At 38.4% G+C, this 14,136-nt stretch overlaps 1 protein-coding gene across 3 annotated transcripts in view; it reads left to right on the top strand.

Annotated features, from left to right (window-relative positions):
* The window catches only part of fbxw7 (F-box and WD repeat domain containing 7), a 214,251-nt gene extending 200,329 nt beyond the window's left edge, over positions 1–13,922 (top strand). For all 3 annotated transcript variants that reach the window (XM_088633187.1, XM_088633186.1, XM_088633188.1), the window contains 5 exons: positions 143–256; positions 6,816–6,997; positions 7,647–7,872; positions 8,831–9,041; positions 11,859–13,922. In XM_088633187.1, the coding sequence (XP_088489313.1) occupies positions 143–256; positions 6,816–6,997; positions 7,647–7,872; positions 8,831–9,041; positions 11,859–12,127 (1,002 nt within the window). In that variant the 3' untranslated portion in view covers positions 12,128–13,922. The remainder of the gene's footprint in view (positions 1–142; positions 257–6,815; positions 6,998–7,646; positions 7,873–8,830; positions 9,042–11,858) is intronic.
* The last annotated feature ends 214 nt before the right edge of the window (positions 13,923–14,136 follow it).

Here is a 14,136-nt window from a genome sequence, read left to right as displayed (position 1 = left end):
GACTATTAGGTTAAAGTTTGCCAGCATAAGGTTGTTCCATAACATTTCTGTTTAGGATTGCAAATGTGTATACAGGGGCCTTGTTTTAAAGTCGCTAATAGTTGACACCCGTTCTTATACCACTTTTTCTGTTCCTTCTCAGGTGCTTAAAGGTCATGATGATCATGTGATCACTTGCCTTCAGTTCTGTGGCAATCGAATTGTTAGTGGTTCAGATGACAACACGCTTAAGGTCTGGTCGGCAGTCACAGGAAAGGTGGGTTGTTATAGGAGCTACAGATTTTTTTCCTTTTGTAAATCCCCTTTTCCCTGTCAAGGCAAAGGATTAACTACTATTTTTCTTCCCAAGTAACCACCAGATCGACTCTGAGACGCTCTGCTGTGAGTAGAGGAAAGCTGCATGTATTTGCTCCATTTCTGTATTTCAGTCTGTTTTACCTTCTCAAACTTAACTCTTCTTGATTTAATTTCAGTATGAAAATAGCAATTGATGCTGCTAAATGACCACACCTCCACAAAAAGAATAATATTTTGTAAGTTTAGTTTTGATGATGTGGTGGTGGACTTCACACCCAAGACTGTGAAATTTTCTGGCTGTGATTAATGTGGTTTATCTGTCAGTTCAGCGTGTTTACAGGAATTTTGTTTGTTGTTGCAGAGACGGTTATAACTTTTGGCCTATTATCTATTATCATAAAGAAAGGTGATTTGGAGACACCATTTAAACTAGACAGCTTGTGTTTTGGTGGTGATGGGAAACCCACACAGGAGGCACCCTAAGCCTTCCAAGCAGTGGAGCTGACCCCAGGGGCAGCAGAGCTCACTGCTATACCACTGTTGTGCCAGAGTTAAAAAATCTTTTAATTTTCTTTTTAATTTTGTCTTAATTGTGACTATAATGATACATTGTGTGGTCTTCAGAAATTAATGGCTTTATATAAATGTTGTGATAATTCAGCAAATCATTACCTTCATCTTGGCATCCCGTCCTATATTTTTCTAAGCTTTTTAAGGATTAGTGTCTTGAGCTAATTCTGTGACAAGAGCCTTGTGTGTATGTTTTATGGCAGCTCTTAAAAGTGGCTTTTGATCCCTGGTTTTTGAATGAGATTGCAGATTCTGTTGTAAATCAATACTGTTTCTGTAAGAATCCTGTAAGTCCATTTAACCGTAGTCTCTAATGAAAGTTGACGTTTTTCTACACCAAAGAAACGCAGGAACTCTCAAATCTGTCTTGCAAGATGTTAACACATGAGTTTGTATACCTATTTATTCAATTACTGTCCCTTCGTCTTGCCATGGTATTTGTGTTTATGAGGCTTTATAAGCATAAATAGGCACCATTGAGTCCTCGGTAGAGTGTTTCCAAAGAAAGTAACAAAGGGGAAGATATTGTTTCCTCACTAATACATACTGTAAATGTAAATAATACAGAAATTTGTGCAGAGGAAATGCATGCAATGTTGTCAGTGTTGTGAACACTAGAGAGGTTAAAAGTCAAGCAGTTTTTCTCTTTACTGTTTTGTGACAAATTTCAGATGTGACATAATGCTGCAGGAGGTCCCTGTATTCTCTTCCATGGACTCTAACAGTTCTTTTTTCAAATCAAACACCTTGAATAATCACAACCTACATTCTAGCGTTTGCACTTCTGAAACTGTAGCATTCAACAAACATAGCATATGCAGCTGGTCCTAGCCCTCTACTTGTGAGCAAATGTTAACAGTATTACTTGAGTGCTAAAAGCAATTTTGTGAAGAAAGTCAAAAAGAAAAATGTTCGTTTATTGCATATCGTCATGACCTGTTTGTTCTGAACACCATTCGTGAAGAACAGAAACAGGCCAGTAGAGTGTAGGAAAGCTCCCAGCTTTATAACAGCCTCATTTTTTCCACTGAATGCAGGTAGCTGCATGCTTGTCCCATTAATCATCCTTCCATCACTAGTGACATTCTGTGTGCTTCTGGGTGGATTTCCGGTTGGGCTGTTGTTAAACAACAATGGACAAGTGCTAGTCAAGAACCTGTTTCTGTGGCCTCTATAGTAACACGCTTTAAATCTCTAAAGTTTTTTGCGTTTTACTGAGAGATAAAGCTCTCGGTTAGCAATGTGATTGTCCTTACCGAAGGTAATATATTGCAGAAGTTTCAGGTGCATTGGTATCAATGACTTGCTTGCTAAATGCTCTTGACAAAAACCATGGGGGTCTTACTGAAAATAAGATATTTTACCAGGAATTTCTTTTTTTTTTGTGCCTTTGTTTAAATATGGACTTTGTTGAATTTCTCCCTGCATGACAAATGGTGCTTCCCATCATAGACGTTTTTCCACTGTGTGACCCCCATGTGCCCCCCAGGTTTTATGTTTATCCAACAAAGATTATCAGAAAAAAAAAATGCAGCCTAACTTTGAGCAACCATGTTAATTGGGACTGACAGCTGTGTGGTTTTGAAAATATGGCTAATTGGTAACGTCCAGACACGATCTGTTCATGTGTGTTGTTTTAAATTGAAATAAATTTTGACAAATTGATTGCAGATGGATGCGCTCTGTAATATAATCACTCTGCTTGCTGGCTTAGATTTTGCTTAAAAACTGTTTTTGGTTTTAAGTGATTTGTTGTGTAAATAAGTGCTTCAAATTGTTTTGCTATTCTCTATTTTTAAGAAGTTTTTTTTGATTTACAAAAAGCAACATACTACGTTACTCTAAATGTACTTTTAATATTAAATAAAATTCACTTTTATGATGGCTTACCCTTTTTGCTACAAGCACATTGGAACCATACAACTACTGGTTGCTATATGTATATAACAAGGATCCCACATTCTGTCCTCAACAGTCCAGACTCCATCAGGTTTTTTTGTTTCTTTAAATCATGGAACAGTCGGCTGTTCTCCACACTTTGTCAGTCGGCTCATTTTTTGACAGAAGCTGAAACCTGCCTGATTCTGGACCCCAGGGTCCATAGTTTAGAGCCCCTGTGATCATGACAGAGAGCCACTCTAGAACCTGTAGTTATCTGGCACGTGGTTGTTTGGGGATGTTCTGTGCATACATCTGTATCTGTACAGATAGCTATAATGACAGAAACAGTCTGAATTGTATGTTTTGCCAGTGCATAGGACTGTTATTGTAATTTTAACTACAGTAATCTTTTAACTAGTTCACTTACTGTAGTTTGAACAACTTTTCAGGGTGTTAAACCTAGGGGTGCACAATGGGAGCACAAAAACCTTTTTCACCCCTAAAACCCATAGCTTTTTGGGTTAATCTGAGATTGCAGGTGATAGTCATAACTTAGACAAGCAGCGCATTTGTCCTTGTAGTATAGGCTAGAAATTATCATTTCTCCATGTGTTCATATCAGCATGGTGTTCAGTTGGAGAGACTGACACAAGTGAGGTGGTTTGTTTTATGCAGTAAATATAATTCTTTTTTAAATGCAGCTTCTTTGTCTTTTCAGAATATTACTTATATGATTGTTCAGACTTGAACTTTTGAGCAACCTACAGATTTACTTTTGTAGGCGATGTTTTGTTGTGGCCTGTGTTTATAACTTCTCTGTTGAAGTGACTCACTCTCCATGAGACCTGTTATAGATGGGATTTTTATTAGTATTCCTCACTTTAAGCAGCCCGAGTAGATTAAAATGTTTTTATTTGCATATTTAAAGACCCATTTGATACGTGGACATCCTTCCAGTGCCTAACAAATAAAAAACATCCTCTATGTAATGAAGAAATGACAAAAAAGATTTATTCTGAAACTCACTGTTCTACTTTGAATTGGGATGCAATTTTGTTGATGTGAGTGTTTAAGAAGATTATAGGACTCGGCTTATGTATAATCATTCTGCGATATAAAAGAATGCCATCCTAATTCTGGGAGTTAAGACCAGGGTGGGGGATGGTTTCTGTGAAGATGCCTTTAATTTTCTTTTTGCTATATATAGATTGAGCCCCGAGTTGGGATTTTGGTCTGTTCTTTCTTCCATCGTGATGTTCTGTGTTTTTTTTTCCCCTCAAGAGGTGATGTTCCTTTATCATTAAAAGAATCTTCAAAAAAATTTGAAACCACTACACTAGTTTCAGTGTTGAGTCACCTGTGTCTGTCTGGACATGTCCCAGAGTTTCTGTGACGAAAGGCAGCATTTGGAATTGGATTGGCAATATACAGAGAGCAGCCACACCCTGACCCTCTTTCACATTCTCTGTGAGGGGAAGAGGGTGGAAAAGATAAGACAGAACCTCAAAGGAAAGCCTCTGGTTTAAAAAGGAATGTTCATGGAAAATGGATGATAGACGAATTAATGTAAAGACAGTAGTTCTAATTATAAGCATGTTTAAATCACAAAATAAGTAGTCCATATGGTACACGTCCAAATCTCAGCATTTGGCAGTTTTAACAGTATTAAATAAAAATAAGATTGTAATGGCAAGGTTTATTTGTACTGTAATTTGCAAATCTTTAAAATCTTTAATAGTGTTTAACTGCAAGTACATTGTTTGAAGGGTTACACCATTTTGTTCTCAATTTTCTGTCAGACAATCTGTTTTTTTTTGGATCTTCTGATCATTAGTTGAAACTAAAGCCTTTTAAGCAAGGGATACTGGTGAATTATGTATTTATCAAAAATATTATGAAAATGTTTATGGAGGAAAGCAGAAACTGTAATGCTACATGTTAATATCCAATTTAGAGATTGTCAGTTTGGCATGATTGAACCATTAATCAGGTATGAAATATGACTGAATTTAAGGGCCACTTCCTAGAATTGAGCCATTTCCTTTGCTGTACAGACCTGCATTTAACATTTATTTTTCATTTCATTGTAATGGAAAACACTGGTCAAATACTGCTCTTTAAACCTGAAACTGGAGTGTGTCGTAAGACAAACTCCCCTTAATATACATACACCCTTTACCAGGTAACTATAGCTTAGACATAATCTCTTAAAGTGGTTACTGATTCAGCAGCAGTCTTGTAATGACTGTTTTTTCCTGCTACCATTTAAAATGAACTTGGCAGCAACTGGTGCTTTTAAAACACAGGCTTCAGCAAAAGTGGTTAAAGCATTCTTCATAACTAAACATCGAATGTTTTTCTGGACCAGGACCAGTGATAAAAACCTATTGAGGAGGCTGTGGTCTGGGCAGTGTTCACAGTGATGAAATTGAAGTAGGTTCATGTAATTGTATTCTGCCTTCATAGGAAATAATGGAGCCATTATTTTCTGTGGAACCGGCAGCCTTTACTTACATTTACTGCAGTATTACATCTTCTGTCAAGAGCAATGTTACTAGCAACACACTGAGGTGACCATAAGAAGGGATTCTTTTTTTAAGCAAAGGCAACACATTGTGAAATGAGAAGGGAGGAGAGAGTACTAAATTTAATTTCAAAATAGAAATAAATAAAAGATTTATAACAAGTGCCACTAAACCTCTTAAGCAAACTAGAAGTCAAACTTCAGAAACCCAACTTTGGATGGCTGCAGCGTTGCTGTAGCTGTCATGTATAGAAGTAGAGGGATGAAGAAATACAGTACCTGTTTAATTAAAATCTTCAATAGTGAATGCAATTGACATTCTCCAGAAATCGTTACCGGTATCACTGTTCACTGTTTGTATCTGAGTACGTTTAATGAATTTGCATTTAATGAAGGGGGAATGTGGGATTTGTCCACACCCTTCATCCTTCAAAACAGAAATCCCTGCCAGGAGTTCAGCTTTTGTATCTGTTCCAACACCAGATAAACAGACACCTAAGCCCCTCTGTTTGCAAGGTGAATCTGCGATCTTTTCCAAGGCAGTATGTAAATAAGCTTTAATCAGTAGTATACAGGAGAATACTCAGGGAAGGCAATTCTGGAAGGCACTACCTGTGGAATGATGTGATCAGTGCAGTCAGCGAGATGGAGATGATTAATAGCAGTATGAGGAGCGAAGATTGTTTGCTACAGAATAAGCTCTAATCTCCCAGGCTGCTGAAAAGGCTTTACTTTGCTGTTAGTCTCAATTGCCTGAAGCAGGTTGTCGTGCCATTAGCACACTGTACTAATGATAACGGAGCGGTTTTAGTGATTGAGCGAAATCCGCTGGAGGAAGGAGTGAGGAGGATCTTTCAGCAGCTCATGGGTTTCCACGGTCAGCTCGTGTGCTTAGGCGAGGCAGGATCTCCATGTTCCTGGTACTGGTCTCAGAGGAGTCCTCCCTTTTCAAGTGAGGCAAGGAACAGGTTTAACATACTGTACATCTTAATGTCTCTCTTGAAACAGAGAGAGAGAGTCAAGACTAGGCCAGACATAAATAGTAATTTTCTGGATAGTTAAAGAACCAAAAGTCATTTGGTTTTAGTTTAAAATGTTGACGAAAGAAAGACTGATATTGATAGAGAGGTACAAGCAGCGCCCATTACAGAAGCCTTGGTTCATATTTTTCTCTTTTTATGAGGCTTTGTGTTGTTCTATGCTTGTTTTTCTTTAGTTGTGAGATCATTAATTTTACCCTCTATAAAAATCACTGGTGAATTATCTGGCAACATAGTTCATTCATGGGTGTCACAAAATATGTAACGTTCACAAAGATTAAAAAATGAAAAAGTAATTGGTGATCACCAAAATGCACTACAGCTGAAATTCTGCATTCCAAACGAAATCCATGTTGTAGTGTTACGTTTTTATTAATGTTTTTAGTTTTCAAGTTTAAACATTCTTAATGTTTATATTCTTTAGAAAGACCTCTTTCTTTACAATGCTGTTTAAAACCTGAATGCACACTACAATTCTTCTTTTTCCTCTTTTTTTCCCCCAGTGTTTAAGAACGTTAGTCGGGCATACGGGTGGTGTCTGGTCATCTCAAATGAGGGACAACATTATCATTAGTGGTTCAACAGACCGGACTCTCAAAGTATGGAATGCAGAGACCGGGGAATGTATTCACACGCTGTATGGCCATACGTCTACTGTCCGCTGCATGCACCTTCATGAAAAAAGGTACACCCTTCAGTTATATATTCCTCCCTATTATTGTGTTTTTTAATGGGTAAAGATTTTTTTTAAATGTTTTTGTTAAGAAGGGCAATGGTAATAGGTAGCTAAAAAACTCTTCTAGGATTATAGAACAAAATTCTTTTCCGGATTGTTTTCTTAGCTCAGTAGAGAATGCATTCTGCTCTGGAATACCAGTCTAAAGAAAAGCTATTGTTCATGTGCATACAGCAGCAGTGCTGTTTCTGCCCCCAGACATTTCACTTGTGTTCTAATATTTAATGACACAGAAAGAGGACAAGGAGGCAAACACATCCTCGCTCCATAACAATGTAATATCCATTCTTGTTTTGCTGGAAGGCATTCTGCAAATTAAGAGAGGACTTCATTATACATATAGTATTTAAACATTTAGCCAGAAGGCAGGTGGGAGAGTATCATTTGTAAAAAGGTTATACAGTATGTTCAGGTAAGAGAGCAGCTAACACTAATTACTCTTGATGTAAAATGGAAAGCAATAAATGTTTTTTTTTATTCTTTGATTAATTCCTTTTTTGCAAATAAACACCTTTTGTTAATGAAGCTGCACTGATTCTATTGTGGGATGCCTGGGCTCAAAGCAGCAGTCCCTGACCGCGTGTCTCTGTCTGGGCAGGGTGGTGAGTGGCTCTCGGGACGCCACGCTGCGCGTGTGGGACATTGAGACAGGCCAGTGTTTACACGTCCTCATGGGCCACGTGGCGGCAGTGCGCTGTGTTCAGTACGATGGCAGGAGAGTGGTGAGCGGAGCCTACGACTTCATGGTGAAAGTGTGGGACCCTGAGACGGAAACCTGCCTGCACACACTTCAGGGACACACCAACAGGGTCTACTCTTTACAGGTAGGCAGCGCAGATTGTCTCCCTCTGTCCTCCCTGCTGAATACACCTATACAGTTCACCCCTATACATACCTATACGGTGTACCCCTATATGGTATGCCCCTATCTAGTATACATCTATACACCCTAGAGCAGCACTACCCGGCCAGGATTTTACATGAAGCAGAAGCACTTCACTGATCCCCTTCTCTGCCTACACACAGTAACATTGACCGGAACTGCTAGAGCTTCTTAAACATGAAGTACAAATTTCTGATCTGCCATTGAGCTGCAGTGAATGTAGCGAAACAGTGTATTTGCTAACAAATCAAGACTTTTTAACAAAATTCGCATTATTTCTATAGTAAGAAGATTCGTTTTTGAATTAGGCCCCTGCTGTTGTTAAAATCTACATTTCCTTTTTAAAACATTTGTAATGCTTCTAATGCTGCAGACATTCTCTCTCTTGCAAACCCATCAATGTTTTTGCACTTCTAACTGCCAATGTTCGTGACTCTGCAGGAGGAAGCAAGAATAATAACAAATTGATCTATAAATGGTAAAGATCTGTACATCTTCAAAATGTCTGAATAGAGATAAACTCCCAGAATAACAGCCTACTTTTCTCATGCAGATTCACAGTCATATTTTGTCAAACCAACTGAAGAAACCCCTCCTAGCAGAACTAGCATCATTATTGGAGTAAAGTCTTGATTCCTTTTTACTGTAATACAAAGGTGATAAACTATTGCAATAGTGCAGTATAGTACACAAACCAGCATTAAACAGAAAAGTGTCTTTTATGGACTGTAAGCAGTAGAATCCGGTTTTCTTTCAGGGTATCCTGGAGGTATATCTCAGTACTATTCTAATTTAAGTACAAAATATTTATTTTAAAATGTAATATATCATTGGCACAGAGACATTTGCAGAGCTGTTAAGCTTTGTTGTTTGCTTATATACTGTTGTATCCCTTTCAGTTTGATGGTATCCATGTAGTCAGTGGTTCTCTCGACACCTCAATCCGTGTTTGGGATGTGGAGACAGGGAACTGCATTCATACGTTAACGGGACATCAGTCATTAACGAGTGGGATGGAACTCAAAGACAACATACTGGTCTCTGGCAATGCTGACTCGACTGTCAAAATCTGGGACATCAAAACAGGACAGTGTTTGCAGACATTGCAAGGTGAGCTTTACAGGTTTACTGCACTTCACTAAGCATCCACTGTGAGCTTCCTATGTAAGATAAAAACGTTACTACACAGTACCACACCAAAGGAATGCTTTTTATAGTATTTTTCATTGACTGCATGCAGTTTTACAGAAATAAAATGTCAAAGCAAAACAGTTTCTTTTAGAAAATGTTGCTTTTTCTGAATGAAATCATAGCATTGTAGTTTCACTGTTCAAAACCTCATTTGGAAACAAAAAAATGCTAGATGCTTTTAGATGCTTTATTTGGTAGGTAAGGATTTTTACTAAAAATGAATGTTTATATCCTGGACATTAGAAAATAAAATAATACAGTGTTCCCCATATTATTTTACTATTGTTTTTATTTAGAGAAATTATCATTTTTGCAAAGCCACATGACCTACTTGCACTGAGCAGGTGTAATTATTTATTCCGCACTGTTCTTTTCTGTAATGAAATGGGTGTGGAATTGTCATGAAAGTCTATTTATTACATCGCCTGCAATGCACTGTTGGCGTTACCTTGAGCAGTAGGTGCTTCTGTTTGTTCAATATTTGAAAGAAAGTATTTTATAATGTTTGCAGTTACAGAGGTAATAATGACTGCAAAAGCCAAAACGTTATTGAAACAGTTTGTAATGCCCTGAGACAGGACAGTTTTGCTGGTATGCTTTGAGCAGCAATGGAAGAAATAAGGAACTTGAAGTAAAGGTGGCAAGCTACCGTAAGAATACCAGTGGTTTTGAGAATATCTGAAAAGCTGAAGAATACATTTAAAACCTCCTTCCAAGTTTTAATGGGACTAATACTGTTCATGTGCTGCTCTAACAGCATGATGGAAATACAAAAATGATCATTTGCAAGAGAATGCATCACATTAAATACAGCGATAATGGAATGGCTGAAACCTGGAGGGATATTATGCAGAAGGGTGCTAATATCTGAAAGCAGTTACACTGTGCACATTTCAGGGATGTAAACAATAAACATGACTAACATTAAGACTTTTTTAATGGGCTCATACTATTAATACTGCACTTTGTCATCTGTGGAGCAAAGATGTGTCTCAGTGCACATTTCGGAGAGCAGGTCTGAGGAACAGGATTGTAAGTGGGTGAAGGGGGTAGGGAGACTCCCCTGAGGTCAGCTAGATTGCTAGAGGTCAGTTAACTAATTGGGTCAGTAGGCAATCACAGCTGTTCATTAACAGAAATCAAGGAAACATGGTGACAGACACTCGGGTGCGTTTTAAATGGGGAGAAATGGAACAAGAACTGACTAGAGCTAGTCATGCTAGTCATACTGAGAGCAAACAAAAGGCCAGAGATGCCTGCTATGAGATTGGGGGACTACAGCTGAGAACGTTAAGCAGGTTTCTTCATTTGAATTAAAAATGATGAAAATAAACAGCAGAGGAGCACAGTGGGTTAGAAAAGTATTTAAATAACATAATTTTCAAATGCAGAAATATACAATGCTTAAATTTTTAATCCACAATAAGTGATTTTTCACTTTGAAGTGGAAATTGTGCTTTGTTTTGGATTAACTTGCTTACATGTATGCAAAGTAGTTTTGTGTCTCTGTGAAGCGAGTGTTTAAAGTATAATGAATAGCGTAGTGTGCTAATTAATAAAAAAGAAATGGTCTTTAGAAAGACCACTTGAAGAATAACAAATACTTAACCTGCGTGTCACTTCAGTGTTAGTGCCTGCGATTTCATGCTGAGGAACATTGCTCAACCTGTTTAAAAGGTTATTAATTTGCAAGTCTTCTGTCATGTTGAAGACTTAATTATACTTAAAGAACTGCCTTGCTGGCATATTTAATTCGAAAACTATTTAAAACCATGTCTGTTCTCTTCTTTCTGAGCAAAAAGCCATACGTCATTTGTTTGGCCCCTGCTTTTAGTGTCGTTGGTTTAAGATACATTAGCTCATTTTTCTAAATAGTCGTCATTTAAGGAATGTGAAATCTTAATGAAGCATTACTTCTTGCATAGTGCAGTATTCCAGCCTCAATACGTTTAGATAAGAGGTAATGGAAAAAATGCATAGAACATATTCTTACCTTGTAAATATCTATGTATATTTAGGTAAGAATACCAGTGTTCACTTTCTATACATTTTATTTCAAATTCTTAAACAGTTTTGATGTGGTACTTTTTGGTAAGGCTGTTTAATATCATCAAAGTGTGTCCTGTATACCCTTTTTTTCCAATGAAAACCATTTGATAATGTCAAAATTATTAAAAAGCTTTTTTTTTTAGAAGCTTAGGCTTGAATTCCTATGGGTATGCAAAGTGAAGAAATAAAGGGTAGCCTTGTGAAATGTAACCTGGGACAGCCCATGTGCACGTGAGCCCTTCATGAGCAAGGCTTTAGAGAGCACAGCCAGCTCTGGGCAGCCACTCCACACACAGGAGGAGCATGAGGCTGCCAGGCACTGAACGGTCTTACTAACAACATTGTCACGCATGTTCTGGGACCAAGTGCTGCTTCTATCACAGAAGATTAGTCACAGGTGAAAAACCCTGCATGATAACCATGCAGTGACAAACCTGTTCAACCCACTGAGTTTAATCCATTTTGCATTCCCTCAAGCTGTAATGATTTTGAATACAGCTAGGGCAAGAAGGGGTCAATTTGTTGGAGAATAGTTTAAATGGGAGAAGAAAAAAAAAAGGTTCTGTATCAAATAAAATGAATGAAGAGCTTAACATCTTCTCTTCACGGCCGCCTCATACATTTCATTGCCTTTCAAATGTATTGCCAACGTGGTTTTGATCATTTTTCCCCTCTCTCTCTTCCCAGGTCCTCATAAACACCAGAGCGCCGTGACTTGTCTACAGTTTAACAAGAACTTTGTAATAACCAGCTCGGACGATGGGACTGTGAAACTGTGGGACCTGAAGACGGGCGAATTCATCCGCAACCTGGTGACACTGGAGAGCGGAGGCAGCGGCGGTGTGGTGTGGCGCATCCGGGCCTCCAACACCAAGCTGGTGTGTGCGGTGGGCAGCCGGAACGGCACAGAGGAGACCAAGCTGCTGGTTCTGGACTTCGACGTGGATATGAAATGAAGGAGGAAGAGCAAGACAAGGTTTCAACGCGTCTGAACATGTTACGTCAAAACACTTCACCCCTCCCTCCACCATCACCGCCACTCCAGTTCTGACCTTAGACACCCCCACCCTTGAGCTGCTGGTGGAAACCAAGCCTGGTTCGGGGGAATGAGAAGCACCGGTGTAGACTGCTGGGAAGGGGAGAAGAACGCTAACTGACAGAAGGCAAACATGCTATCTAAGCGCATGAGTGACCTCCCTTTTTGGCTCGGGGCAGCTCAGCACAGACAGACTTGGTCACTCAAGCCTGATGCAACCGTTAACATGTATAAATATATATGTATAGTTTCTTTTTTTTTCCACATAAACAGCCAACTGATTTATGGAGTCACCGCTGTGTACATAAGTCAAAAGGAAAGAGAAGTTGTCTTGTAAGAAATGTTAAATAGTGTAAAGAAAAAGCATAAAATCTAAAAAAAAGAGCTTCTTATCGGGGGAAAAAGTTTAAGCCAAGAACTGATCGACTTTCAAACCAGGAGGCACTTGCCTCAGTTCTGTACCATTTCTGTTGCTGTTGTTTTTCCGTCTGTTGTTTCCTGGTTTGAATACTACAAAAAAGCAAACGTACTGTGAATTTTAGTTATTTTGTACATGTGATCAATTCAACAAGACTTTTGCCTAATGTTGCCAACAACAATCAGTCACAGTATTAACCTCCGTTTCTCTCTCTTTTGCTCTCTTTGTCTCTCCACTTTTTGTTGTGTTCTTTTTTAAAGCTGAATCTGGGTTTATTGCTCTGGAAAGGCAAGCTGTCCTGAGTTTTCAAGAAGTCCGGCTGGTTTAGTTCCTCAATGCTGGTGCTATGTGGGGGGAGGGGTCTCTGTGAGCTAATGGGAATAGCGTCCCATCCCTGTACTGTATTCCCAGTGGCCAAACTATATTTATGCTGCTAAAAGAAAAGAAAGGTGGAACTTTTATTGCTGCGACGTTTTAGTCCCAGACTAAATTCCAAATTTACTCTAGTTTGGACTTTTTAAAAGAGAAACATGAAAAACAACCTAATTTTTTTTTTGCCACTGAAACTTGAGCCAAATGTGCCTCTAAGAGGCTGAGTGTAGGAAAGTGTTGGACAGACAAAGACGGGTTTGCCTGCGAGGAAGAAACAAAAATGGTTGAGCAGATTTTTTGTGTGCGTGTGTTTCTGGGCAAATTGTAAACACATTCCTTAGGACAAAGCTCTTTTCAGCCTGTTCTGTGGGGAACGTATATGTTTTGAGGACTGTGGTGAAATGGAATGAACATATAGAATATACACATTTGAATATATATGTATATATGTGTGTATATATACATATATTACAAATTATAAACTGACAAAAAATAAGAAGACGAAAATTGCATATAAGTGCGAGTCAGTCTTAGTGTTGAGACTTTAACATTAGTTTTTTGCCGTGAACTGACTTGGCTAAACAGTTACAGTTTGTGAATGGAAAAGCACCACAGGCAAAAATAAGTAAAGTAGCCAAAAGATTTGCCTCATTCTCCAAGAGCCACACAACTCAAGCTGAACTGTGAAAGTGGTATAACACTGTATATTAAACAATCTTGTTCTTTCTCTTCTCTCTCTTATTTTTTCCTGTTAATTTATAGTCTGGTTTGAGAAATCAGATGTTGCAGGTGTTTTTATTTTTCAGTTCATGTAACTGCCTGACGTAACAGACTGAAAAACCTTAAAGGGATTGTGTCTATCGTTTGATTCACTTAGAATTTTTATTTTCTTATAACTTAAGTGCAATAAAATGTGGGTTTTTTTCATTTCAAGCATTTCTGTTGTCCTTGCGTTTGTCAGAGTGTGTCTAGCTGCAAAATGTTGCAGTAAAACATCTGCTCGAGTCCTTAGCGATTTGTAGCAAGCTTGTCTTCTTCAGTATCTTAACCCTGACTTACACATGTCCTGACTATTCTGAAATAGAGGTCTTCTCTGTTTTTGTATTGCTGCTGTAATATCCTAGTCTCTAGGGTACACC

This window comes from Lepisosteus platostomus, chromosome 1 (genome assembly GCF_059453375.1).
Source record: "Lepisosteus platostomus isolate fLepPlt1 chromosome 1, fLepPlt1.hap1, whole genome shotgun sequence".
NCBI classification, from domain to species: domain Eukaryota; kingdom Metazoa; phylum Chordata; class Actinopteri; order Semionotiformes; family Lepisosteidae; genus Lepisosteus; species Lepisosteus platostomus.
The sequence above is the reverse complement of the archived record's forward strand: the minus strand, read 5'-3'. Positions and strand labels throughout refer to the sequence as shown.